This window comes from Dipodomys spectabilis, unplaced genomic scaffold, assembly GCF_019054845.1.
Source record: "Dipodomys spectabilis isolate Male_0828 unplaced genomic scaffold, ASM1905484v1 ptg000210l, whole genome shotgun sequence".
Lineage (NCBI taxonomy): Eukaryota > Metazoa > Chordata > Mammalia > Rodentia > Heteromyidae > Dipodomys > Dipodomys spectabilis.
This window is the reverse complement of record NW_024870887.1, coordinates 2,934,194-2,960,382: the sequence shown is the minus strand read 5'-3', so window position 1 is coordinate 2,960,382 and position 26,189 is coordinate 2,934,194. Positions and strand designations below refer to the sequence as shown.

Below are 26,189 nucleotides of genomic sequence, written 5' to 3'. Positions count from 1 at the left end.
GTCTGGACCCAGGAACATTACTTCACGGATGGATATTAACTGGTATTCCCTTGGGTCTTTTGTGGATGTGTATCAAATACTGTGACATATCAAAAATGATTGAGAGAGGTGGTTGCCCATAACGTAGGCATGTCATTCTAGCTACTCAGGAGGCTAAGATGGGAGGATCATGATTCGAAGCCAGCCTGGGCAGAAAAGTCCATGAGACTCTTATCTCCAATCAACACCAGAAAACCGGAAGTGGAGCTGTGGCTCAAGTGGTCTAGCCTTCAGCAACAAAGCTCAAGGACAGCACCAAGGTCTTGAGTTGAAGCCCCAATGAATAAAATGGAAAATATAGAACTGAAAAACAAAGCCCCTGGAATAAAAATTCACTGGATAGACTTAACAGGAGAATTTAGGTAACAGGAAAGAGGCAGTAAACTTGACAGATCCCCACAATCTAGTCTGAATAACAGCTAGTACCAATACAAAGAGAATTAAAGATTCTAGAGTCTAAGGGGTCAATAGAAAGGTCTAACATATACCCAATGGTAATCTCAGAAGGAAAAGGCAGAGAAGATATTTGGAGAAGAAATATATACGTTGAAGAAGCATGTATATTTCGTCTTCAAATATGTTTTCAAAGAAATATCTGAAACTGAAGACATATCTGAATGGAGAAAAGATATCTGAAGAATTAATTGATGTAAGATACAAGCTTATAGTGAATTCTTAACAGAGAAAGAACAAACACAATCACGTCCCCAAATTCTGGTGGCAGTCCCCAGCTGTCCAGTAAAGCTGGCTCCTTCCTTCTCTCAGGTATTTCTGGGTATCCCTGAGGAGTTCCTGATGAATAGGAGGTCCTGTCCCCTCACTATGCTGTTCCCTGTAAGCTTTGTCACCACAGGGGACAGCTGTGCTGGCTTAGGCACCTGTCCCACTCTTCTGGACAGGACAGCTCAGGGCGTGTGTCTCAGCCCGAGAGTGTTCAGGATGAGGAAGAAAGAATATTCGTTTCCCACAGTTGTGTAGTTAGTCACCAAATATTGTGATGTTACAGTGTTCCTGGGATAAAAGTCCAGGCCTGGCTTAGTTGGGTCACTCCTCTTTGAGTTTCCGAAAACTGCAATCACTGCCGGCTGGGTTGCCTTCTCAGTTTGAGAATGCCTGACTGCAGAAAGCTTTACCTAGAAGCTCCTTCAGGTTGTCAGCAGACTGCTGGCATTGTCCTATGTGACCCTAGGACTTTGGGCATAGAGTCTTGGCTAGCTATCAGAATTAAGGCTGATCTCAACTCCATGACCACATTTTCCGCTCCCTCCTTCCCCATCCAACATGGTCACATGCTTCTTCAAAGACTGTGAGGGAAGTGTCCCTTGAGTCACTCTCCTGTCAGAACAGAGTCATGCACAACATAAGGTGACTGTGAAAATGGCATGCTCTACATCTGTCCAGTTCTGTTGGTTAGAAGCAAGTTCCTATCCTCTCTCACACAAAAAAGGAGTAGAAGTAATACAAAGGTATCAACATCAAGAAGTGTCACTCAAGGGAGGAGAGGGGACTCCCACTGGCAGCAGTATGGAAACCATGGAAAAAGTGAAGCCAGCCCCTCCACGCAGCAGGGCCTGGAAAACAGCTGTCAGGAAGCCAGGCAGCAACTGTCTCTTCTCCATGGCTGCTTACACTCTCACCTCTGCTCCTCTCGGTGAACTTCTCAGATCTGCATTTTATGTCCTTTTGCCCATGGGCACAGATATGACTGCTGCGGTCCTCTGTAGCTTCCACTGACTGGCTAGCCACAAACATCTGTTTCTTCTAATTCTCAGCAGGTGTTGATCAGCTTAGCCAAACCAATGAGCTACTGCTGTGGGTTGGGTGAGCAGCCTAGCTCAATTACATCCAGCCAGAAAAGAAGCAGTCACATGAGCAAACATGGTGGCAGGGGCTGCGCTCTTGGGTAGAGATGCTTTCCAGAGACAGTCAAGTATGGACTGTGCAGATATCTCAAAAGATGTCTGCTATGCTATTTTCCCCTGGTTTCCAGAACCGAACAAACATTAATCCCCGAATCCCTCATGGGGGTAGAAGAACAGCAGGTGTGTCTAGGCTGCCAGGTAGCAGGGCTCTAAAATGGTGAGAATGCCCTAATTCTGATAGATCAGACTGAGTGCCTGGGCTCAAGTCACCATTTCATTCCCCAGGGTCCAGATGTCTTCCTTCACCCCTCTCGAAGGCCCCTGGAGCACACATTATTTCCTTCCCCTTAAAGTCCAGCTATGCAGATGGATGCCCAGGGACTTACAATGCCAGCTGCATCACATGTGCCCAGGCTATTTGCATTTCCTTTGGGCTTGGAAGGATCTGTGTCCTCACACAGTTCAATTAGAAGAGAAATGCAGGATCCCTGTGCCTAAGTGCCTGGCACATGGAGGCTGCTCACTAAGTCCAGGGAGCAGCAGTCCACAATGAAAAAAGAGGAACAATCAAGGGAGAGGAGGAAGATAGCAAGGTGTCATAGTAAACATCACGGAGACATGTCTGAGCTAACGGCCCAAACAGTAACTCCATACTCTTCAGCTCTGGTGACTCTAGATGTGGTCCTTGACCATGAGTGTCAGACCCTCCAGGATGCTTTTAATGTGGACCTGAAGGTCCCACAAACCCCTTCTGAATCAGCAACCCACCTGCACTTTGCAAGCTCCTCCAAGGTTCCTCTTAGCCTTCAGACTCTCAGACTTCTTTTTTTTCTTTTTTTGTTGGTCGTGGGGTTTGAACTCTGGGTCTGGGCGCTGTCCCTGACAAGGTTCTGCCACTTGAGCCACAGCACCACTTCCAGTTTTCTGGTGGTTTATTGGAGATAAGAGTCTCATGGACTTTCCTGCCCAGGCTGCCTTTGACTTCAGTCCTCAGATCTCAGCCTCCCAAGTAGCTAGGATTACAGACGTCCAGCCCTCAAACTTTTTATACACATCAGCTCTGGTAGTTAACCTGGGAGTTAAACAAAACAAATGAAGATCACAGGTACTGGGGCCCAAGCTCTAGAGACTTGATGTAATAGTACTGGGTAGATCTTGTTTGTTTGGCTTTTTCAAAGCTTGCTTTGTATTTATTGTGTGCAACAGAATTTGAGAGCCATTGCTTTAGCCCATGACCTTAAATAAGACTGCATTGTTATGTGTCCCTTGTTTTTGTTTTGTCAGGGGTCAGACTGTCTGAGCTAGATCAATGGCTCCTTGATCAATAGAAGTAACCAAAGGTTTGAGTCCTTCATGCTTCCTACACTGTCAATGCCCTGATGACTACAAATGGCTTCTGTGTCCACAGACATTTTATCTTCATTCTAGGCAGGAAGAGAAGGGAATAGGTGAAGGAAATTTGTTCCTCCAAAGGCACAAACTAGCTCTCCTTTCCCAAGATTTCTCGGATCTCTACTCAACAACTCTGGTCTATATTTGACTGGCCAGACAATATCATGTGGCCACCTCCAGCTAGAAGGAAGACTCAGAAGCTATGCATTTTGATCTGAACACAGTGTCATGCTGAACAAGAATAGCTGTTGGCCAAGAATCCAGTAAGACTAGCCACACCTCTGTGGAACTCCAGGTTCTGCTGTGAGGGACATTCTGGTCTCCAGCTAAGCCCTACCCTGTCTCTCACCTATTAGAGACCAAATCCAAGCCATCTTCCCACTCCTCCAGCACAGCCCCCACCTCTTCCTGAGTCTCCTCAGCACCCACGGCAGGCCTTGCTAAATCTTCCCAACACTAGACTTAGCCAAGGATGCTAGGTGGATAACAGTGCTTGGTAAATTACAAGGCTTAAGAATGGCAGAGATTTGATGGCTGAGTCCAATCTGTCCCAGCTCCCTAAACAGGGGAAACAGCCAGGCACTAGTGGCTCATGGCTGTAATCCTAGCTATTCGGTAGGCTGAGATCTGGGGATCATGGTTTGAAGCCAACCCATGGAAGGACAATCTGTGAGGCACTTCTCTCCAATTAGCCATCAAAAAGGTGGAGCTGTGGCTCAAGTGGTAGAGCACCAGCCTTGAATGGGGGAGGGGGGGGAAAGCTAAGAGACAGTGCCCAGGCCCTGAGTTCAAGCCCCAGTATGGGCATGTGCAAACAAAACCTGGAGAAAGAGCAAGAGAATTCATCTCCACTGTGGGTCTGCCGTTCCCAGGCAGGGGTGGCATGGGCTGGGCCAGCGGCCTTTCCCAGGCTGCTCTGCCCCCACCACCTCCAAAAGGAGAGGAAGTATCCAGGACTGCATTTACTCTAGCAAATGAGTCTGCTTCCAGATGGCTTAGGACCAAAGCCATGTCATTTGCTGCAGTCTCCGCCTGTGGGAGCTGGGCCAGCAGGATGTCTGGGGACACTGCGGGGTCTTCTGGAGATGCTGCAGAGCTTCTCAGCAGCAGCATGGTATCATTGCGGCTGTCCAGTGCCCCGGGCTCCTCGACCCTTTTTACCTGTTCCAGGCTTCTTTCCAGGGTGTGTGGTGGCAGAGCTGGGCACGAGAGCGCTCAGAAGCATCCTCGCGCAGGGGCAGGAGATCCACATGGGGAAAGGAGCCATGGGCTGGGCTGTACCTTTCCACACCCACATCCTGCCCTTGGAAAGAGACAGGTCTTGGCAAGGACCTTGTGGCAGCAGCAAACTCTAGGCCTCAGTTTCCCTCAGAGCCCAATACAGTTCTTCTTTCCATTCTGCAAGGGGGATGTCACAGGTCCCTAAGGTTTGTATTTTTAGGACTTAACAAACTTCAAAAGATGAGTCCACACCATGTTTAATAAACATCTACTGTATTGAGCATCGGTATTCCAGATGATGACAAAGTATTTTCCTATTTAACCTTTCCTATTTAACTATCATTTCCATCTTAAAGATGGAGAAACTGAGGCTCAGATAATGAAGTAGGATTAACTGTGGCAGTCAAATGACAGGCAAGATAGCTTGTGAGATGGATGGAAGCTAATGTATTTATTTCTGGAAGTGAATGTATTTATTTCTATGATATGTAGAAGGCCAGAAACAGTTTTCCACAGTACTCTGAAGCTGCACAGCATTGACGATTCAAGTTCCTCCTACTTACTGCTTTGTCCTCTAGTCCCAAGGTCACCTCATTGTTCCTTCTTGACTTTCCCAGAAGTTATCTGCTCTTCTTACATCTCACTGGTCAGAGCTTAGTTTCATGACCACATTTACCAACAGGGCAGTCTGGGAAATGTAACGTGTTTTGAACTGTCCCTTTAAAAAGATAAAGGCAGTTATGGGTGGTAAAGAGTATAGGCTTCCTATAGAGTTTGACTGCCTGAAAAGTGTGATGTTGGATATTCATTGAGAGTCTCTGTTCAGGGCTAGGGACCAGAGGCTGGAGGGACCCTTGCTTCCCGCCTCTGACTCTTTTGAAGGCACAGCCAGGTCTTCAGAGGTACCCTCCTCTTCTGAGGCACAGGCTGCAAAGACCACTGTCCCCACCTCTCCGAGGAGCTGGGGAGGCATGTGCACAGGTCAGTCATGCAGCTGCTGCACAGGGTCAGGAGCAGGGACTGGTGGCCAGGGCTTCTGGCTCCAAATCCAGGCTGCCTTCCACTTCCCCATGTGGCCAGGCTCCTGGCCATCTAAAGATACCATGACTTCTGAGTTTTGAGATGGAGATTTCCATAACACAATGGTTGACATGGTTCTCTGGGGTCAGCTCGGCTGGGTTTGGATCCCTGCCCTTTCCACCTCCAGGCAGTGTGGAAATAACACTTCTGAGCCTCAGATTCCTCCCAAAAAGGCTAGGGTTGATTGTGAAGACTCACTGACATAAACAAGGTAAAGTGGTGAGGACAGGGAGCTGTCCTCAGTCCATGTTTATGATTGTTATTTTTGCCGCATTAGCCCCGTATTTGTCTGTAGCCTGCCGTGCTGCAGGTCCTGTTCAGACTCCCAAAGGCTGATGGAGATTTGCACTGTGGACCCCAAACTCTTCAGACCCCAACTCCTTCACTCTAAGTCCTGTCTCCTCTTTGCAGATTTCAATGAGAATGGCTTCATTGATGAGGAGGACCTGCAGAAGATCGTGCTCCGACTGCTGGACAATGATGATGTGTCTGAGGACCTCATGATGGACCTCATACACCACGTGCGAACATGGGGCTCAAGAGGGGACCCGGGGGTCATCACCCAAGGTCCCTGGACGTCAGGTCACCTTGGGCCAGGGCTGGAGCAGATGACACATTTGTCTTTGGGCTCCATGGTTCCCAGCAGTTACCATGGGATGGGCCCCAAAAGAGGGTACAGAACTGGAAGCAAATAACCCTCAACCCTCCTGTTCTTCTAGGAACCTTCCAGGGTCTCCAGAGCAGTGTACCCAATCCATCCATCTGGGGCCTTCCACCCACAGGGGGGTGCTGCAGAATAAGGTCCTTAGCCGCTTAGGGATGCCTCACGACGTTGCTACCCACACACGCCATGTTACCCTGATGTCCTAGAGTGATCAGGCATGGAAACAGCCCTGAAACCAATGATGGGGCTCAACCACATATGTTCTAGAGCCTGAAAACCTCCAAAGGTTTCTGGGGGGGAAGAAATAGGAACGAGAGAGAGAGAGAGAGAGAGAGAGATTGGAATGCTGTTGGAACAGGAAGCTCAGCGCTGCTTCTTTCCTGCCCTTTGTCAGTACAAAATCCCTGTCTGGGACTGTGTAATGGGACAGACAGAGAGGGACCATCTTCACTGCTACATTGGTGCTAGAGCCCCTACGGACAATCCTTCCAGGCATACAGATCAGCTCACCAGGCCCCTGACCTTAGCATACGTTCTCAGCTCTCTGATGTCTGTGGGGGTGGGGAGTCCACAGGTGCCCCCAAGAGACAAGTGTTTGGCATCTGGCAGAGATCCTGGCATCTGGCAGCCCCTCTGTAGAAGAGTACCCCATTCTCATCATCTGACACCAGTCTCCTATTCCCCGGTCAGGTCCTGAGGGAGTCAGATCTGGACAACGACAACATGCTCTCCTTCTCAGAGTTTGAACACGCAATGGCCAAGTCTCCAGATTTCATGACGTAAGGAGTTCTGGAGGGGTAGGGAGGAAAAGGGGTGCCCCAGTTTCCCTACCCTTGGCCAACAGAGCATCTGTGTCTTCCCAAGAAAGTTGCGAGTTTCCAGCACAGCACACTTTGCCAATTCTTCTAGAATCAGCAAAACTGGAGTTGCTGAGAAATTAGGTAACCCTGGGAAATGAAAAGACAGAGAGGCAAACAGGATTCCCAGGCTTCTGGATAATACAACCTCAAGAGCGTGGCCTTCAGTGGCCCAGACACTGGGAGCTGGGGGTCTGCATGGAAGGTGCAGGTGCTGGCCGAGGAGCTCAGAGAAGAAGCGAAATGTAACAAGAAAAGCAAACCATCCGACCTTGATGGAGAAGGGGCCTTGATGGGCCTCCCTGGTCCAGACACCCTGAGATGACAGAGCCCTTCTGTATTTCCCCAGCCCTGTGTACCAGTCTTCTCTGGATCCTTCCAGCAATAGGAAATGCACTCCCTCTAGAGGTGGCCCTTGTGGTGATTACAGGGCCCTTGTGCTGAGCTGGCACCTGTGGACATGTCTTCTCTGTCCGTCGCGGTTCTGCCCCTTGGTCTCACAGGCTATGCGAGGAAACATGCCAACCCATAGAAGAGTCTTTCTCTGCGTCTCTGGCCCCCTCAGGCCAACGTCTCTGCTTCTCTCCTCACTCCTTCCCCACTTAGCCTCACACTGCCAACTAGGGATCCCTGCTTGGTCAGACAGGAAGCCATCAGAGCTTCCCTCCAAGTTATTCTCAATTTGATTCTGAATATCCCTCAGTGACTCTAAGTAATGTTCTAGCTCTGACAGATGCACACTCTTTCTAGCTACTTGGAGATGAGGGCTCCCATCCTAACATCACTGCCAGGGGGCTGTGGCTTGATGGTCTCCAGAGGACCCACACTTGGGACCACCCCAATCAAAGGTAATTCTTTCTTTCAGCTCCTTTCGGATTCACTTCTGGGGATGCTGATACGAAGAGGGATGCCACTGGAACAGCGCCACCACCAGGCACCCAACGCATCTGACTTGGAGTACGACTTTTCCCTGTCCCTTCTCCTTTAAAATACCGTTTACTAAAAGAAAGCACAGGAAAAGCATTTTCCCTGTCAGTCCACTGATGCTGCTGCTGCTTTTTTCTTTTAAAGTAAGGACTGTGTTAATAGCTGCTTATTCCAAGGCTTAAGTTTGCCAACAACTCCAAGCTAGCTGAGACAGCAATCTTTGAGGACAGAGTTCAAATCTCAATGCATGTCAAGAACAGGACACCAGGCCAAGTGGGACAAAGTTCACTAGGAAAAGCTTTCATCCTTCATCTCTTCTGGAACCCCACCCCTTCCTCCTATCTCCAGGGCCAGAGGGCACAGAGCTGTGCACATAGCTGTCATTCTAGCTGGCGCCTGGCTTCCCTGCCCTCCCCCATGGAGAAGACATCTTGGCCCCACTCTGCCCCTCTCCCAGACCCTCGGGATGAGACCACAAGTCACTGACAATTGGGGCTTATTTGCTTTGCTATGCAGCCACACTCTGGAATGCATTTGCCTGCTCCGGAGACAGTTTGGGGTCCAACACATCAGGGACTCTGGGACACAGGAGGTGCCCCCTCAGAGGAACTTCTGGGGGCTGTCCACTAGAGGGCATGTTGCCGGCTGTGGACAAAGGGCTACCTGGTTCTCATACGCACGGGAGTCTTGATGGAGTATCCTTGATCCAAGAAAGGGGGCGCTGGAATGTTGGGGAGGGCACTGGAACAATGTGGAGTGGGGTCCCATCCTAGAGAGGTGGTTACTTACGTCATTCCTCCCTGCCCTTCCAGAAGATAAGGTAGGCACAGGATTAGCCTGGGAGAGCAGCTGGAACCTCTGGACCCTTCCAGGCCATGTAGCCTTTGGCACTCACTCCCTTGTCTACCTCTGGCCTGGAGTAGATCTTCAGAACCTGAAGTAGATCTTCATGGAAACTTCTAGAAATGGTCAGGGGTAGAGGCCAAGTCAGCCTGTCCCTGCCAGTTTGGCCAAATGTTTCATTCAATTCGCTGCTTCTCTCTGCTCTGCATTCTCCAGGGTTCCAAAGGCTGATGCTCCATCTCCATGTGGGCCACAAGCAGGGTGTGTAGTGGAAAAACCAGGGCTTGGCAATCCAACAGACCTAGATTCACTTCCTACAGTGTGGCTTAAAGGCAGCTCCGCATCTTCATCAGGGAAGTGGGGTAGTAAGGTGTCCCTTACATACTGCCATGTAAAGCAGATGACACTCAGTGAGAAGTCCTGCTCCCAGCTGGCAAGGCTGTTCTGGACCACACCCCTCCTTTTCAGACAAGGAGCAGTCAATAATCCCAGTGGAAACAGGAGGTCTCCGAACCTTAGTGACCTGCCACTCAGGAAGACTTGGGAACCGCATCTGTCTTGGCCTTACCTGTTCTACCTGGGGGGGGGGGGGGGGGAGGGCAGGTCTGTGGCCCAGAGGGATTGGCTGCTGCTGCTCCTGGCCTGACTTCTTGGGCTGAGCTTTGCAGGGGCTCTGAAGGTATAATGCTGACTGACCCTTGGGAACTTTCCTGCCATAATGACAAGTTTCCAGGACCCAGAGGAGAGGTGCAGGGGTGGTCATGGCTAAAGATTTTATTGTAAGCATGCCAACCTGGTGGGAGCCGAGACTGTCAGTCTTCAGGCACCTGGACTCACGCTCTGAACTCAAAGTAGCAGTCCCTCCTCTGGCGCTCCTGCGGGGACACCCTCTTCCCCGATGGAAAGGTCTGGTAGGTCTTTAGGTTGTCAGGGGAGACTCTAAAGAGGTGCCACTTATTCATCGGGCTCAGGGGAGGCCTGGAGGGGAGATAGAGCAATTGTCAGGCAGTGTGCCAGGAAGGGAGAGTGAAGGACACTCATTACAGCCCCACGCACCCACTCCCAGCCCTGCTGGCCCCAGCTCACACATCAATGTGGCATCTGCTAAATTACCCTGACTTGAGGGGAAAGTGATTTGTATTTGCACAGGATCCTGTGGCTTATAGTGAAGACACGGGTGTCAGACATGTGGCATGGATTCTGGCCCCATCTCCTGCTAAAGTGAACCCATACAGACATGGGTTGCTGTCGTCATCTCTGCTCTGAAGAGTAAATGAGATTATGCATATGAAACATTTAACACAAAGCTGGACAAGGAGGATACTCAAGTATTATAAGAGATGCTGGTGGTGCTGGTGCTGGTGGTTCTAGTGGGGAGGATGATGGTGATGTTAGGGGTGATGAGTGATGGTAGCAGTGATAGTGGTGGTGATGATCATGGTGGTGGTAATGATGATGGTATTGATGGTGGTGATGGTGGTAGTGGTGATGGTGGTAATGATATTAGTGATGGTGGTGGTGATGGTGGTATTGATGGTGTTGGTGGTGGTGATCGTGTTGGTGCAGATGATCATAGTAATGATGGTGATGGGGTTAATGATGATAGTGATGGTGGTAATGATGGTAGTGGTGGTGATCATGATGGTGATGATGGTGATGGTAGTAGTAATGCTATTGGCAATTGTGAAATGGTAGTGGTAATGACGATAGTGATGGTGATGATGGTGGAAATGGTGGTGACAATGATGATGGTGGTGGTAATGATAGTGATGAAGATGGTTATGACAATGATGATGATGGTGGTGATAGTGGTAATGGTGATGATGATGATGATGGTAGTAATGATGATGGTGGCGGTGGTAATGATGATATTGATGGTGGTAATGATGTCAGTGGTGGTGATGATGATAGTGATGGTGGTGATAGTGGTAATGGTGATGACGATGATGACGACAACGATGATGATGATAGTGATGGTGGTAATGATGTCAGTGGTAGTGATGATGGTAATGATATTGGCAATGAGGCTGATGGTGGTAATGGTGACAATGATGATGGTGGTGGTAATGATAGTGATGGTAGTGATGATGCCAGTGGTGGTGATGGTGGTGGTAATGATGTTGGCAATTGTGGTGATAGTGGTAATGGTGACGGTGATGATGGTGGTGGTAATGGTGATAGTGATGGTGGTAATGGTGACAATGATGGTGGTGGTTATGATAGGGGTGGTGGTAATGATGTCAGTGGTGGTGGTGATGATGTTGGCAATTGCGGTGATAGTGCTAATGGTGACGGTGATGATGGTGGTGGTAATGGTGATAGTGATGGTGGTAATGGTGGCAATGGTAACAATGATGGTGGTAATGAAGCTAGTGATGTGATAATGATGTCAGTGGTGGTGATGATGGTGATGGTGGTATGATGGAACTACAGAAGGGGAGACTTTCCCCAGGTCACAGAGCTGCCTTCTCTCTGTCCCTGACTACATTACCTAGTTGATGCTCTGTATCAGGTATGAAACTAGGAATGGCTCAGACTGCCATGCAGCTTAGAGAAGGAAGAGAGGTAGAGACTTGCAGATTCAGGAGGAGCACATCCTGTCAAACAGGTCTCAGGAAGACATCTGTCCTGGGAGAGTCTCTGTCTCCAGGGACCCGCTGGCTCACAGCTACCCCACACGGTGGAGATGACCAGACAGTGGTTTCAGTTGGCCACAGGAGACAGGGGTCCTTTCCAAGCCCAGTCTCCAATCACAGAGTTACTCAGCATAAGCTCCTGAGGCCATTACTGAACCTCAGTTTTCCTGTTCATGAAACAGATCCGTTTGTCATGCAGAGTGACTTCTAGAGGCAACAGAGCTATGTCTGTAATCTATTGCGCTGAGTGGGAAGAGCTGCTGCTTTGCTTGCAACAGGCTGGTGAGAACGGGGATCCTGAGGCAGGCAGGGGTCAGCAAGGGTTGGAAACCCTAAATCTTTCCACTGACTTGCTGCTGTCCCTTCCTGGGACCAAGAGAGGAAGTAGTAGGGGTGGAATGAGGAATAAGTTGGGAACTTGCTGATCCTCCAGCTTAGGCACCACCCTACACCAGCCACAAGATACTTTGGGGTAGACTTGAGGTGATGCTGATGATGCTAATGGGAATGACATTGCTTGGATCTTCTTGCAGGGCAGAGCAAGCCTTCCCTGGGGAAATAAGCTCTCCCGGATTCCCCCAGCTGTGAGAGGTGGGCTGCAGGGAACTTTCATGTTTTATCTTCTTGCACTTTTATGTTTTATCTAGTTACACTTTTCAAGATATTCCCAAGACACTAGTGAGGGAATGGTTCCAAGCCCCTCTCAGATGGTTCAATCTGGGTGGGGCTGGAAACAAGACTCCTTGCTCAGTGTAGCGCCCACATTGTCCACTAGTGGGCAGCAACTCCTTGTGCAGCGAGGGTTATATGAGCTGCGCTTCCCAATTCCCAGCACATGTGGTGGGGAAATCACTTCTGGCAAATCACCTTCCTCCTCTGGGGCTGCCAGAACTCAGCCCTTCATGCTTTGTAACGGTCACTTTATGCTGCAAGAAGGGTTGCTAACTGGTTTCTCAGTCTGGGTGCTCTGTAGGCTCTGGCAAGAGCAGGTACCCAAGGGATACCCATTTGTTGACTACATGGATGAAGAGAAGGAAGGCACTCACAGGTCATTGGGGATGGGGTATCTATCTCGCTCCTTCACAGGCAGCACGAAGTAGGGGACCAGAGGCACTGTGCCAGTCTTGTCTCGGTAGTAATTCCGGTGCTGTTGTGCAATCTATAGCTCGACCCAGGAAGAGATGACAGGTTGTTAGTGGATAGTCTATGCCTGGCTGAACCTTATGTATGGATAGGCCATCTTCCCTGAAGGAGTCTGCAGTTTCTCAACTGCTAACCAGTATAGCTAATGACCCTTCCCCCCAATGCCCACACCCACCTCCCAGCCTTGCTACCAGGAGTGAGATGGAAAGCAGCTAAGCCAAATCTGCTACCCCAGCTCAGCAGATACACACAGGGTTCTCTGCTCCTCAGAGTCAGCGGGCTGTCTCACCTTGCCCTTGAGGAAGCCACCTGACTCAGTAAGTCCCTTGCCCTGGCATCAAGCAGTACCTATGCGCTGAAAGATTAGGACTCAGGCCCAGTGCTGGTTTCTCACGCCTGTAATTGTAGCTACGACCTGAGGATCATGGTTCAAAGCTAGCTCAGGCAGGCAAGTCTTAAGACTCTTAATCTCTAATTAACCAGCAAAGAGCCAGAAGGGGAGGTCATGGCTTGAGTGGTAGGTGCTAGCCTTGAGTGAAAAAGCCAAGTGAGAGTTGAGGTCCTGAGTTAAAGCTGGAACACACACACACACACATACACACACACACGCATACACCCACACATTCCAGCAGCATAGCAGGGGAAAAGCTCTCATCCTCAGCAAGGAAACAAGGCTGGGTTGGTCTCTGTGGACCAGGAAACAGGTCCTTGGATCGCTGTGGTGCACTGGGGATGTTTTGCAACCGACCCTCTGCCCCCGCCCCCCCCCCCCAACACCTCTCAGTTCCCACCCAGGAGTCTAGTAGAGTCTAAGTGAGTCTGACCTAGGACATGCCCTCAGGGGACCTGGAGATGGGGAAGCTCAGCAGATGGGGATCCTGGTGGGCATACTTATAGGCTGGCTTCTAGGCAGGGAGCTTTAGTGGGACCTGTGCTTACCTATGTGAATATTTGGCCTTATACTAAGGTAGGAGATGGCGGGGGTCCACAGAGCCAAGAAACTTTAGGTTGGAAGGGCTCAGAAGGTGAGAGCCAAGCATGACTGAACACCCCAGCTCTTCCAGCTGTGGGAATGGGCAGGGACAGGGTCACAGAAGCCCCTGGGGTGGGGGGAGGTGAGGGAAGCAGAGTCCAGAGCCCCTCCCTTTGCCAGCCAAACTCTCAGGTTTCTTGCTGGAGTGGATCTGCTGGAGGGGCGGGGCAGGGTCTCCCTTGGCCCCCATCACTCTCTGGGCTCAGGGCAGGGGCCCAGGGCTGGGAGGAGGGGGTAAGAGGCAGCTCACCTGGTAGAAGTGAGACAGCGCGGCGGAGCGTTCGCTGTCCAGGTTGAAGCGGGTAGAGGCGGGCATGTTTTGCAAGCGCTCCCAGGTGCTGGTGCGGCTGAGCAGTGTGTCGGCGGCGGGTTCGGGGGAATAGATGGTGGGGAAGCAGCCCCCTTTGCTGAGGGCCGCCGGGCCCTTCATGGCTGCATTGCGGTGATCCTGGAAGTACTGGAGGGTGGTGCTGCCATACGGGGAGCCAAAGGAGAAGGCCACACTGGGGATGTGGCCTTGGTACCTGCGGTGGCATTGGGGAAGAGAAGATACAGCTCTGTGAATAGTGGGCTGACCTCTAGTGCATGGGCTGCACAGCTCTCTGGAGAAAGGCCGGGTGTCTCCTCTTTCATCCCTGCCTGGATGGTCATCTTCTGTAGGCAAATCACTGTCCCTTACTGGGCCTCCATTTACTTGAGGGTTGGCCTTAAGATAGGGGACCTCCTTCACCTCTGGCATTCTGTGCCCATCTCATTAGAGAGCAAAGAGAATGGACATTGGTGGAGCCCTTAGGGTCAAATGTCATGAGAGTTAGATTTGTCATAAGCCCAGGCCTAGATTCTGATGGAGCCACTTTGTTCCCAACACACCAGTCTTAAGAGGTGCTAGGCAGATAGATGGTCTGGAGGATCTGGATTGCTGAGAGCTCTTTAGCAGCTTGGTCACCCTCCACCATCAGGGAAGCTGAGTAGGAAGAATAGGAGATGCAGAAGCAGAGTCCCTGGGTTAGAGGAGGCTCATGGCATCCCACTGTGGGCGTCTGACATGGGGGAGATGCCAAAGAGAACAGAGCTTCCCTAATCAGCACAGCCCTCAGACTCGCCCTCCACCAACTGACTCACCGCCACAGTGGCCTGCTGCTCATAATCATACAGGCCTTCCTGTGGCTCTGGGCACTGCTGGCCTTGCCTGGAAGTGTTAACTCCTGATTAGCTTTAGCTTCCTCCCACCTGCCTCTTTGGTGGTTCCTTCTTCATGTCCTCTTGATCTTCCTCCTCTACCCATCTGAAGTGCTGGGGTCCCTTCAAGGTCTGTCCTGGTCATGGCACCCAGCTGGCAGCCTTAGCCATCACCTGATAGGCATCTCAAGTCTGGAGCTCTCTTCAAGCTTAGACACACTAGGCCCCTTCCATGGATGCACCTAGAGCGTGAATCCCCTCCTCCCCCATACATACACACACATCTTCCCCACAGCCTGAGCCTGACTTCTTCCCTCTCCAGTCAAAACACGGCATCCATCTCCCTCACAGCCAGTCAGTCACCGAGTCCTATACCTCTACTTGTATCATCAGAGCTTGGCCATGTCTCCTTCTTGGGACTCTGGCCTGGCAACCACTCTGTTCTTCCAAATGTACTCACACACCTCTCCGATCCATTTCCATGCTTCTACCAGGCCAAACTGTGCAGTCGAAGCCTTAGCATTCTGACCCTTGGCCACCTGCCTCCCCAGCCTCCTGGCAGCCTTGCACCCGTAGGCCTTCACAGGTCAGTATGTGAAACAGTTCATCAGCTCTCCCTCCCCCCACCCTCTGTCTCTTCCCTCTCCTGGGGTCTCATCCTGTGTCTTCTGCCATTGGGATGTCGACCATATCTGCTCCCATACCTCTAATTCCTACTCTTTGCTTTCAAAAGTTTAAGATTTGTCCATAGATCATTTCTTTAAAAAAAAATCACCCCCTCGCCTAGGTCTGAGTTGGACATCTGTTCCCCTTGACCCTTAAAGTGTCCTCCATTAGCTATTTCTCTCTGTCCTCTTCTGAGCTTCTTAAAGGCAGAACTTGATTGTATTTTTCCCAGCTTTATCTCCCCACTTCTTAGTGCTGGATCTAGCACATGGGAGGGAGGAAATTGCTTTTTAAACATGTGAAAAGATGAGCAGGTGACAGGCCTACAATACCCATGCTGTTTACAGCTGGACTGTACACATGAACAGCAAAGACCTGTGGCCAGCTCCAGGATGTGCAGCTTTGGCACTCCTGTCCACATGCCAGGACACTGGGTTTCTAGTGAAGCCCGTGGCATTCTGGGAGCTGCCAGGCCCCTGAAGCAGCATCTATCCCTACCTGCCAAGTCCGCAACCTCACAGAGGCTTGGAGGTCTGGGCTTCGAAGCCTCTGTGGCCACCTCAGCTTCAGCCCCCTGGCTGCTAGGATGAGGATTGATCCACAGTTAGGTAGCAATGTTTTATTTCCTTCTTGTATCTTCAGGAACAAAGCAAGACATCAACACAGAGTGTCTGTGACAGACCTTCCAGCTGCTTTCCACCACGGTTCCTGGTTGCTGCCACCCCCACCAGATTCCTCATGAGATCTAGCCTAAGCCAGAGCATAAACCAGCAGCCACAGCGCAGGCTGTACAGTAGGACTCCAGCCCTGGCCTGGAAGGTCTCTCGCTAGCCTCTTTGCTTACAATCAGTGACTTCCCATGGTGCACCACCTTTGATATCATGGCCCCGATGGTCCTGAAGCTTTCCCACCCACCCTGAGTCTTTCCTGAGCTCCCCACAGATGGGGTCTGGGGAGTCCCACTGCCCTCTCCCATGAGCCTGTGCAGCCCACTTGGCCCCTTCCAGGAGGCACTGTCCTCCTCTCTGGGGGCCTGGCTTGCCCTTCCTCCTCGATCTGGGGCCCACTAATCCTGCTCATTCGATGCCTTGCCCCCCCCCCCAGCAAATCTCTCCATGTTTCTCTCTGCCTCCATCCTTCCCCTCTGCCATCTTGAATGTCTCCTCTTTCTCGACACAGGCAAGCCTTTTCTAGATCCCAAACTCCCAGAAGGCCTTCTGTTGTCTCATAGGACATTTCTTCTTCCTTTATTTCCCAATCTCTCCAAGGAATGGCCACAGCATTGCCTTTGTTTCTTCAACCCCATTAAGCTGACTTAGGGCCCACCATTTAAAGGTAAACCACTATGGCTGGGAAGGTGGCTCAGTGGTAGAGCGCTTGCCTTGCATGCCTGGGGCCCTGGGTTCGATTCCTCAGCACCACATAAGCAAAAAGAAAAAAGCCGGAAGTGGTGCTGTGGCTCAAGTGGTAGAGCACTAGCCTTGAGCTGAAGAGCTGAGGGACAGCGCCCAGGCCCAGAGTTCAGGCCCCATGACTGGACCCAAAAAAAAAAGGTAAACTGCTAGTTTTACATTAAGATCATGTAAGGTCACCCAATGTCTTTGGCCCTCTACAATATTCCTACCAATGAAGAAACCCATGTGGAAGGAAGCATAAGTAGAGCTCCTGTTAGTAATTCATGCTATGCATTAGATTCCCCCAAACTAGACTTAAGAAATTGAGAAGTCACAGACAAGGGGGGGAAAGGTAGGAATGGTTCCTTCTGTCCCATATCCTGCTATGGAAGGAGCTCCATCCGCCCTGGCTCTTGTACATGGAGGAGAAGGACGATGGAGTGGTGGGTTGAAGGGGAAAGTTGAATCAGGGGAGCTCACTCTCTCTCCTACTTTTCCATGGAAGCAAGCAGGTGTTGCCGCCCCATGGCAGAAGTTCTAATGGGTAGACTCCAGCCCACATGAAATTCTACGGTTCAGTCTATCACTCATCCATTCTCTGATAGCCACTCTCACTCATTTCTCAGGTCAGAATGTAGGGATGATGGGAGAAATACAAAGAAGATAAAGTGACAGACCAAAGATGTCTGCCCCAGTCCGCAGCACACAAGTACACAAGACCTGACAACATCCCATAGGACAGGTGGTCAGCCAGGTACACAGCCAGTGCATCCCTAGCATGAAAGACCCTGGGAAACCAAGTGCTCACCAGCCCCTCCTGAAAGAAGTGTGTACTGGCAAACCCCTGCCGAGCAGAAGGTGAAAACCCAATTCTGCTCTGTAGGAGCTCTACAAGAATGATGGGTGGTAAGTGCCACCTCTATTCAAGAGCAGAGCTACAAATAGCAGCCAGGTGACTGCTGCTTGCAGAACACAAGTAAATGTTACAAAACCTGTCAAAGTAAAAATAACCTAAAGCAACCAAAATTGGGAGGTGGGTGGAGGGGAGGTGGGCGTGTACCTACTAAGAATGCTTCTGAGCATCAACCCATGGCCTCAAAAATAGAAATGTGATTTTTATAAAAAGGCATAAGAACTCTGCGCTTTAATGGTTTTTGTTCTCTTTCCCCCACCCTCCTTTAAGGATTAATATCTCTTGTGATGAGTTGAAATTATCTAGAGTCTATCTATTCCTCCATTTTCTTTCATCTTCTTTCTCTTAAATTCTAGTGAAAACTTAATCTCTTAAATTTCATCCTTTTCATTATGAAATAGGAAATCTGGCCTGGCCATATTTGTATAAAATTATTTTTATCTCTCTTTACATTTACCCCTCCATTCATCTCTCTACCTCTTCATCCAGTCATTTTTCTTCTGTATATACAGATGGGGCAACCTAGAGTGATGTTCACAAATGGTAGCTAAGCCTGGGCCTTGGCTATGGGGAAATTTATTGCTTTGTATATGTATCCTATGTGTGTCTGTGCACATGTGTGTCACCAATGGTGCTTGAAATCAGGGCTAAGAATGTCCCTTAGTTTTTTTGCTCAAGATGGCACGCTATCAGTTGAGCCATACTTCAACTTTTGGTTTTTTGGTAGTTAATTAGAGATAAGAGTCTTACAGACTTCTGCCCAGATTGACTTCAAACCTTGATCCTCATATTTTACCTTTCTGAGTAGTTAGGATTGCAGGTGTGAGCCACCAGTACCCCAGTTATATGTCATTTTCCAAAAAGTGAGTCTAATGTCATTAAAAAGTCCCTTTCTGAGAGCCCGCTGTGTGCCTGACATAATGATGCTAGGGGCCAGGAGCACCAATTTCCCCTCTTGCAGGAGAAAGGGTGTCACAAGCCATGCTGGAACTAGCATTGCCAGCTCCAACCCAATTCAGCCCATGGTCAGGGCTCTCCGACTACTAAAGTCAAGAAGGAAGGTCCATTTCCATGGGTGGTACTGGCTGGACTCTGTGAACTGGTTCCGTGGGATGAGACTTTGAGGGGTTGGATTGGACGGGAGGGGAGTGAGCTTTTGCTCTGGCTCATCATCTAGCCTTGGTGTTACTCCGCAGTCCTCATCTCTTTCCAGTGACCCATGCCTGGGAGCCTCCAACACTACCTATGTACCAGTGCTGCCAAGATCCATCACTGGCCTCTGCCATTCTCCTGGCAGTAGATCCTCACAGGGAATCAGCCTGCTCTACCTCCTCTCCATTATATTCTTGTCCTGGTTAACATCTCCACCCTTCACCTGAGCCAGAAACTAGAACCTGTAACCCCCTCTTCCTCCCTCCTCCATTGCCCTGTACACCCCTCTCTCTCGCAGTCCTATCTAGGTGCAGGCACTCTCCCTCTCTCCCTCTGCTCACCTCCTTGCCAGTGCTGTGCTCACTTGGACAGGCTGACCTCTCCTAGTGTCTTAGATCAAGTCTCACCCATGCAGCCTGCAGAGGCCAGAGCAATCTGTCTCACCTCTTCCTAGTTCTCCCCAGGGCCCTTTGTGCCCCAAGCCTCCCTGCCTAGCAAGAGTTCCTTTATTACCTGGCATGCTGCGTGCTTCCTGCCCATGGCAGACTTCCCATCATTTACTTGGGTAGTGCCAGTGCTATCTGTTAGTCTTCCCTGCCTTTCCTGTGTACCCTCTGTCTGTGCTCACCTGGCCATGCTAGGATTCTCATCCTTAGTCTGAATTCAGATCCATGAGTCTACCTCCTCTGCTAATTTGCATTCTCCCTGAGCATCAGCACCTAGCGTGTGACAAGTGCTTCGTAGCTGCTCACTGAAGGAGCGAGAAGTCCAGGAACACTGGGGGCTTTATAAGGGGCTCGGCCCTGATCGTCAGAGCACATGAAGTACCCCACCTACCAAGTGGCGTCAGGCTGGGGTGAAGCAAGGAGCTGAGAAACGTGACTTCTTGTGATTCTTCTCTGCACCACCCCCAAGCTCTTTGCCATGTTCCTCCTCTGCTCCTGTCTTCCCACTGTCTCTGAATGCGAAGATATTTGCATCCCAATAGACTAGAAGCCCCCTCCTCCGCAGCCTTCCAAGTTCTGCCTGGCTTCCCTTCAGAAGTTGGAAGTGTAGGTGCACATGCACACGCATTCACAGGCACGCAGGTCCCCATCTTTTAGCACTCAGTGGGGAACGTCTTGGAAAGCTAAGTCTTTGTCTCTCGAAGGTACTTGCATTTGTGAGCCAAAAGCCTGGTCCTATGGGAAGAGCCTTCTGCTGCCCTGCTTGTGTTGGTCTAGCTCCAGGCCAATGTGGTGGGAAGCAGCAGAGGGAATGGCAGGCTTTATAACTGGGCATTGAACAGTCCCAATGGCACTCTCACGTGTGCTTCTTGATTGGTCCACCTGCACACACACGAGCCAGGACTCTGAGCAGATATCCTGTGTGGATTCTACAGCCTACCATGGATTCCTGTATGTGCCAGGAGCGGTCCCTTGCCTGCCTTTTAACAGCACTGGCTGGCCCCATAGCTAACATTAAAATTAATTACCATGAGCATCAGAGATCTCCTGAGCAGTCTTATTAACTAATTAGCTTGTTACTATTCTCCATGTCTCATCCCACGAGCAGCCTCTTCTCCGCAGCACCTTTTCCTGCAGAAACTGCTGATCAGATCCTTCCCCTGGGTTAGAACCTGGAGGCCTCCTCCCTAACACTGCCTCTGCAATGAAGAAGAAACTGGGGCAGCTGCTGGGGCCTCCTGATGTGGGCTTCCACACGAGGTCTTTCTAGCCTTACTGCCTGCCTTCCTATTGTGCCACAAAGGCTGCTTGCTGCTGAAAAAAATGTCCTGCAAGAAGGGTGGCTTTTGCTCAAGCCAAACTCGCCTCTGAAGGTTCTCTTCCCCCTCCCCCCCCCTTCTCCCTGCCCGTCCATTGGTGATCTTACCTGTCCTTCCAGATTCCTTTCCAGACCCCAGGTATCTTTCAGGTGCTCCCTTTTCCACAGAGCCTCCCTGACCCACTCCTGGACCCCTGTCTTCCACCCCCCCCCCCAACCATCCAGTTGTCTTTACTGACTGCTATGTTGCAGTCAGACCTGCCAACCTGGGGCTGGGGGCTGCCAAGGAGAACCGCACAGGGGGAAAAGCCTCTCCACGGGAGCTTCTTTTGAGACATGCCTAGAGAACAGCCCCACCCTTGCCACAGGTACACTGTCCTTGTTCCTGGTGGCAGCCTGGAGTCACCTTGGATCTTTCAAAACTCCCAGTGTCCTCATCCAGCCTAACCAGTACCAGAATGTCTAGATGGGACATACGCATGTGTGTTTGTTAAAGCTCCCGATGAGAGTCTGATACCAACATCTGTGTGTACATCATCTCTGTGCCTTCCTGGGCAGATGTGATGGCTTATGTTCCGTACCCTGGGATACACTGGGCCGTCTTGGGAGAGCTCCATGTGTCACAGCTGGGCTGGAATGGAAGATTCCTGGGAGATGAGACAGGCAAGTTCTCCCTCCCCGGGTAAGCCTTCCCTCCCTGCCCTGCTCACCCCTCTCCTGCAAGGTAATCCGCAGGCCAGAGGAAGCTGGGAGGTACAGGCAGTGTGGCATGCTACGGGCAGCTAGCTCAGATCAACTTGAGAGAGAAAAAAAGACTCAAATTTCAAGAATATGTCAAACCTGTTGTTTAGAAACTGAGAACTAAAAATTAGGCTATATAAAGTTACACTGAAACAAATCATATTAAAAAACAAAGTCTAAAAGCCCATCAATTTTGAGCCCTTTTACTGTAGCTAGCGCTGTTGCAGTCCACTTACATGTGAGATCATCCCAGCCCCCAGCAGACACCTGAAACCTTGCACAGAAACACACTGAACTATATCCTACATCATCTTCCTCCACGTACAAATCTGTGATCAAGCTTAATCTATAAATTAGGCACCATAAGAGATAAACAATAACCACTGGCACAATGGAACAATTATAACCACATGCTGAATTAAAAGTTACTTAACACTTGTGAATTATTTATTTCTGGAATTTTCCATCCAGTACTTTCAGACCACAATGGACCTTGGGTAACTGAAACTTGAGAAAGTGAAATGTGGGTACAGGGGACCACTGTGCTATATAACTGCTGCTGTACATTCCCTCCCAGGGTGTTCAAGGATGCCATTTTGATTGTTTTTTTCATTAATTAGATTACTACAGTGTTCAAGCTCTGGGGTAAGGGTGGAGCACATTTCTACCATAGATCCAAGTGAAGCCAGCTTGTCTGCCTGCCTCCCTATTTTCCTTCCTTCTTTCCTTCCCTCCCTCCCTCCTTCCTTCCTTTCTTCCCTCCCTCTCTTTCCCTCCCTCCCGGTGTATGGATATGCATGTGCATTAAACTCAGAGCACTGCTTTTGCTAGGCAAATGCTCCACCACTTAATCCATATTCCTATTCTTGTTTTTAGTCTGCTTTTTAGACAGGCTGGTCTTGTGCTAACTTTGCCTGGGCTGGCCTCAAACATGATCCTCCTACCTCTACCTCCTGAATAGCTAGGCTTATGGGCATGCACCACCACTATGCCTTGCCTGTATGCTAACTAGTTTAAGTCTCCTATAACTTGCATACTGTTATTATTCCTACTTAACAGATAAGGTAAATGAGTTTGTAGAGAGGAGATGACAAGTTGCCCAGGGTAAGAAAGTAGTAGAACCAGGATTTGGACCTAGCTGTGCTGACTCCAGGGTATATCTCTCACAATCAACTCTAGTCCCGCTGTGCTAAGTGACAGAAGCAGGGTAAAATGCTACATGAGGGTTCAGGATAGCTATGAAGGTGAGCCGAGGTATTAAAGTCACAAAGACTTGGCTCAGCAACTTCTTTGCTAAACAGCCATAGCCAGCTGCTTACAAATGCTCGTTTCTCATCTGGATTGTGACGACTTTTATTTAAGGAGTAAAAGGCTCAGCACAGTGCCTGGCATATCCTCAGGGATTTCTAGTACTACCACTGGGCATCAGAGATCTAGTTCCAGCATGGCTTACCATCAACAGCATGAGGCTGAGACAAGACCCTCTGTGACTCAGAGCCCATGTCTAGAACAGGAAGGGGCTGATCTATGAGGTCTATGGGGTCCCTACCAACATGAATGTCCTCTGCCTCTGTGGATAGAACTGCACTGTGGTAGAACTAAACAGTGACTGGAATGTCAGAAGAGACTGCAATGCTGTAAAATCTGTGATTTGTGCTTGAAAAGACAGAAAAAATAATTATTATCCAAGGGTAGAAGGGACTCTGGATTTTTGCGTTAAGTTAACAAGATTGCCACTAAGGTAGCATCTGAAAACATCAGATGACTCAATTCATTCCTTGCTGATGGGGACCTTGTTCATTTTTGGTACTGGAGACTGAACTCAAAGCCTTGTGCTTCCTAGGCAGGCATTCTACCATTTGAGCCATGCCCACCGCCTCTTTTAGCATTGGTTATTTTTTAAGTGAGGGTTTTGCTTTATGCCCAAGCTGTCCTGGGCTACAATCCTCCTACTTATGTTTTCCCTGAATCTCTGGGGATGACAGGCATACCCCCATGATGACAGGCAAGTACCACTATGTCCAGCCATTGGTTGAGATGATATCAGGTTTTTGTTTTTGTTTTTTTTTGGCCCATCTGGCTTTGAACCACAAATCCCTGATTCCACTTTCCAAGTAGCTATAATTACAGGCTTAAGCCACCATACCTACCTAATGGGGGCCTTTATACAGAGAGCAAGCCAGGTGCCGGTGGCTTGTAATCCTAGCTACTCAGGAGGCTGAGATCTGAGGATCAGGGTTCAAAGGCAGCCTGGGCAGGAAAATCTGTGAGACTCTCATTCAATAAACCACCAGAAAACTAAGTGGCGCTGTGGCTTAAGTGGTAGAGCACTAGCCTTGAGCTGAAGAGCTGAAGGACAGCACCCAGGTCCAGAGTTCAAGCCCTATGACCAACAAAAAAAGAGAGAGAGCAAATCCCACCCAGAAAATTCCACACACAAAAGCAACTGACACTGGCTCAGCAGCTTAACCAAGCAGTGTGAGGGCAAAGCTTAAGCCTTCTTTATGAAGGCTCATAATCACCATTTCCAAAGTAATCATGGGATAGGGCTGCTGCTCCAGGGTGCAAACAAGGGACATGAATAGAGAGGTACTTGGGATTCCATCTGAAACCCACAGCACACACCTCAGCTTCCAAGGAGAGGGAATCATGGGGCGCCAGGATTATAAAAGCCCCAGACTTTGCTACATACATAGCAAATGGCCAAAGGGTCAGGCATTTTAAAGAAAACAAAAATCTAAATGGATAAAACCAAACCATGAGTGACAGCCAGAATGCAGATTACATACATTAGCCAAGGCTGCAGAGACAAATTTGAACTGAGTCTTACATGCACCAGATTGGAGCCCCTCGAGGGCAATGCCCACTTTTGTCTTTATTACCAGTTATAAACACTTGGCACATTTTCTCATGTGAATGCCCAAGTGGTGAAAGACAGAATAGGCAAGTCCTAAGGTAGTGTTCTAACACCCCTGACTAGTTTCCCCAAGGGGGAACTACCATGACCTGGGTAAATCAACTTTGCCTGATGAGAACAGAAGAAACTTTTGAGCTGCCCATCGTTCAGAGGAAGGCCCTCTCCCCAGATATAGGCTGGACAGAAATGAATGCCAAGGCCCTAGCTGCAGCTACTTCTGCCTGTTACCAAGACAGCCTCTCCTCTCCATGGCCTGCTTATTCTATTCAAAAACAAGCCAAGGGGGCACTGGTGACTCATGCCTGTAATCCTAGCCACTCAGGAGGCTGAGATCTGTGGGTCATGGTTCAAAGCCAGCAGGGGCATAAGCGATTAGAGTCCATGAGGCTCTAATCGCCAATGAACCAATGATGCAAAGAATAGAGGATCAAGCCTTTAGAAAAAAAAGCTAAGGGACAGCACCCAATCCCTGAGTTCAAACCCCAGTACTGGGGCACATGGACACACACACACACACATACACCTAAGCAAAATTGCTGCATAATGTGTTCAGCGTGCCGGGGTAACTACATATACAAGTCTAGCGAACAGTCATAGTCCTATCAACTCGGGCCCATCCTGTCCTGCCATATCCTGTCAGCTGGTGCTCACAGTGTTTTCTTAACCTCTTCCAACCCATAAATCCCGCCTCAATCCCGGTCACCCCTGCTCCTTACTCGGGGTCTCCCCTCGTCTCTCTAGGTGCTCTAGGCTGCTGTTTGAGGTCTCCAAACACCAAAGCCCAAATGAGTGCATCTTCATCTCCTCTCCAGTGCCCAGCACCGTCCAGGCCAGGCCCGGTTATCCCTGGCGGGTGCTGCGCCCCCATCTCAGCGACCTGACTTCCTACCTGGGAGAATGGTCAGCACCAGCCCTACCCACTGCCACACAACCCCCAAGGCCACTATTCAAAGAGAACCCAGTTTGGAGGACCAGGAAAGCGGAAGGGAAGGGTGCCAGGGGGTGGGGGTCGGGGGCCCTGACAGGTGCAGGGGTCGCGGGGTGCGGCGGCTTACCCGGGTATCAGGGCGGGGGGCACGTAGGCAGTATTGAAATCGGTCAGCAGTGTGCCCGCGCTGCGGGAGGCCATGGTGGGTTGGGAGCCCCTCGTGCTCGGCTCGGCTCCGCCCCCACGGTAAACAACGCGCGGGTCTCCTAGCAACGCGGGTGCGCGCGCACCTGGCGCGTTCTGGGACCCAGGTCCTCCTCGCCATGCCCTCGCAGGCTGGAGCCGACCACAGGGCGCGTCCTGAAGAGGACGCCCGTCTCCACGTGCTCTGCGGGGACAGGCTAGACTGGATCCTAGCGCGGGACTCTTGATGACCCTTCGGGAAGATTACAACAGGTGGGGAAGGACAGAGCGGCCTGGCCCTAGTTTTGCAGACGGCTCAGATCCAGGGGCTAGAATGGCCGCAGGCACCCAGGAGCGATGCTTAACGTTCTGGGCCTAGGAATCAACTCCAAGCTGGGCCTCGGTTGGCATGGTGGCTTTCGAATGCCCCGATAGACGGGGAGGAGGGCACGTTGGGGCATTTTTCACATTGTCCATATTGTCTCCTCTCTCCCCAGGACTTTCCTATTTGCTTCATCTCTTATTTCAAGCTGCTCCACCAGAGTAGTTTTATAAGGAAGAGTCGAAAAGCAAATCACTTAAAAAAGGCTGCGTGTGTGATTTCCATTTGTCTCCAGTCCTGCTGTTCTTCTGACCTCACATCAGCCCCAGGTGA

The 26,189-nt window shown here is 50.2% G+C and overlaps 2 protein-coding genes across 2 annotated transcripts in view; one reads left to right on the top strand and one right to left on the bottom strand.

The window, feature by feature from the left end:
• Cib4 (calcium and integrin binding family member 4) overlaps positions 1–8,040 on the top strand; it is a 44,326-nt gene extending 36,286 nt beyond the window's left edge. Inside the window, exons 5-7 of the mRNA XM_042696708.1 lie at positions 6,006–6,115; positions 6,949–7,037; positions 7,981–8,040. Coding sequence (XP_042552642.1) covers positions 6,006–6,115; positions 6,949–7,037; positions 7,981–8,011 — 230 coding nt within the window. The 3' untranslated portion in view covers positions 8,012–8,040. The remainder of the gene's footprint in view (positions 1–6,005; positions 6,116–6,948; positions 7,038–7,980) is intronic.
• A 1,678-nt stretch (positions 8,041–9,718) lies between these two features.
• Fam166c (family with sequence similarity 166 member C) lies at positions 9,719–25,552 on the bottom strand. Its single transcript, XM_042696603.1, has 4 exons — positions 25,479–25,552; positions 13,948–14,221; positions 12,568–12,680; positions 9,719–9,863 (listed from the first exon to the last, which is right to left on the bottom strand). The coding sequence occupies exons 1-4, from the start codon at positions 25,550–25,552 to the stop codon at positions 9,719–9,721; spliced, it is 606 nt and encodes a 201-aa protein (XP_042552537.1).
• Between the last annotated feature and the right edge of the window lie 637 nt (positions 25,553–26,189).

Coding starts and splice junctions, on each gene's coding strand:
- Fam166c (XM_042696603.1), bottom strand. CDS start 25,552: ATGGCCTCCCGCAGCGCGGGCACACTGCTGACCGATTTCAATACTGCC. Junction 14,222..25,478: donor CCCCCCGCCCTGATACCCGG/GTAAGCCGCCGC, acceptor ATGCCACCGCAG/GTACCAAGGCCACATCCCCA. Junction 12,681..13,947: donor CGCTGTCTCACTTCTACCAG/GTGAGCTGCCTC, acceptor GTCGAGCTATAG/ATTGCACAACAGCACCGGAA.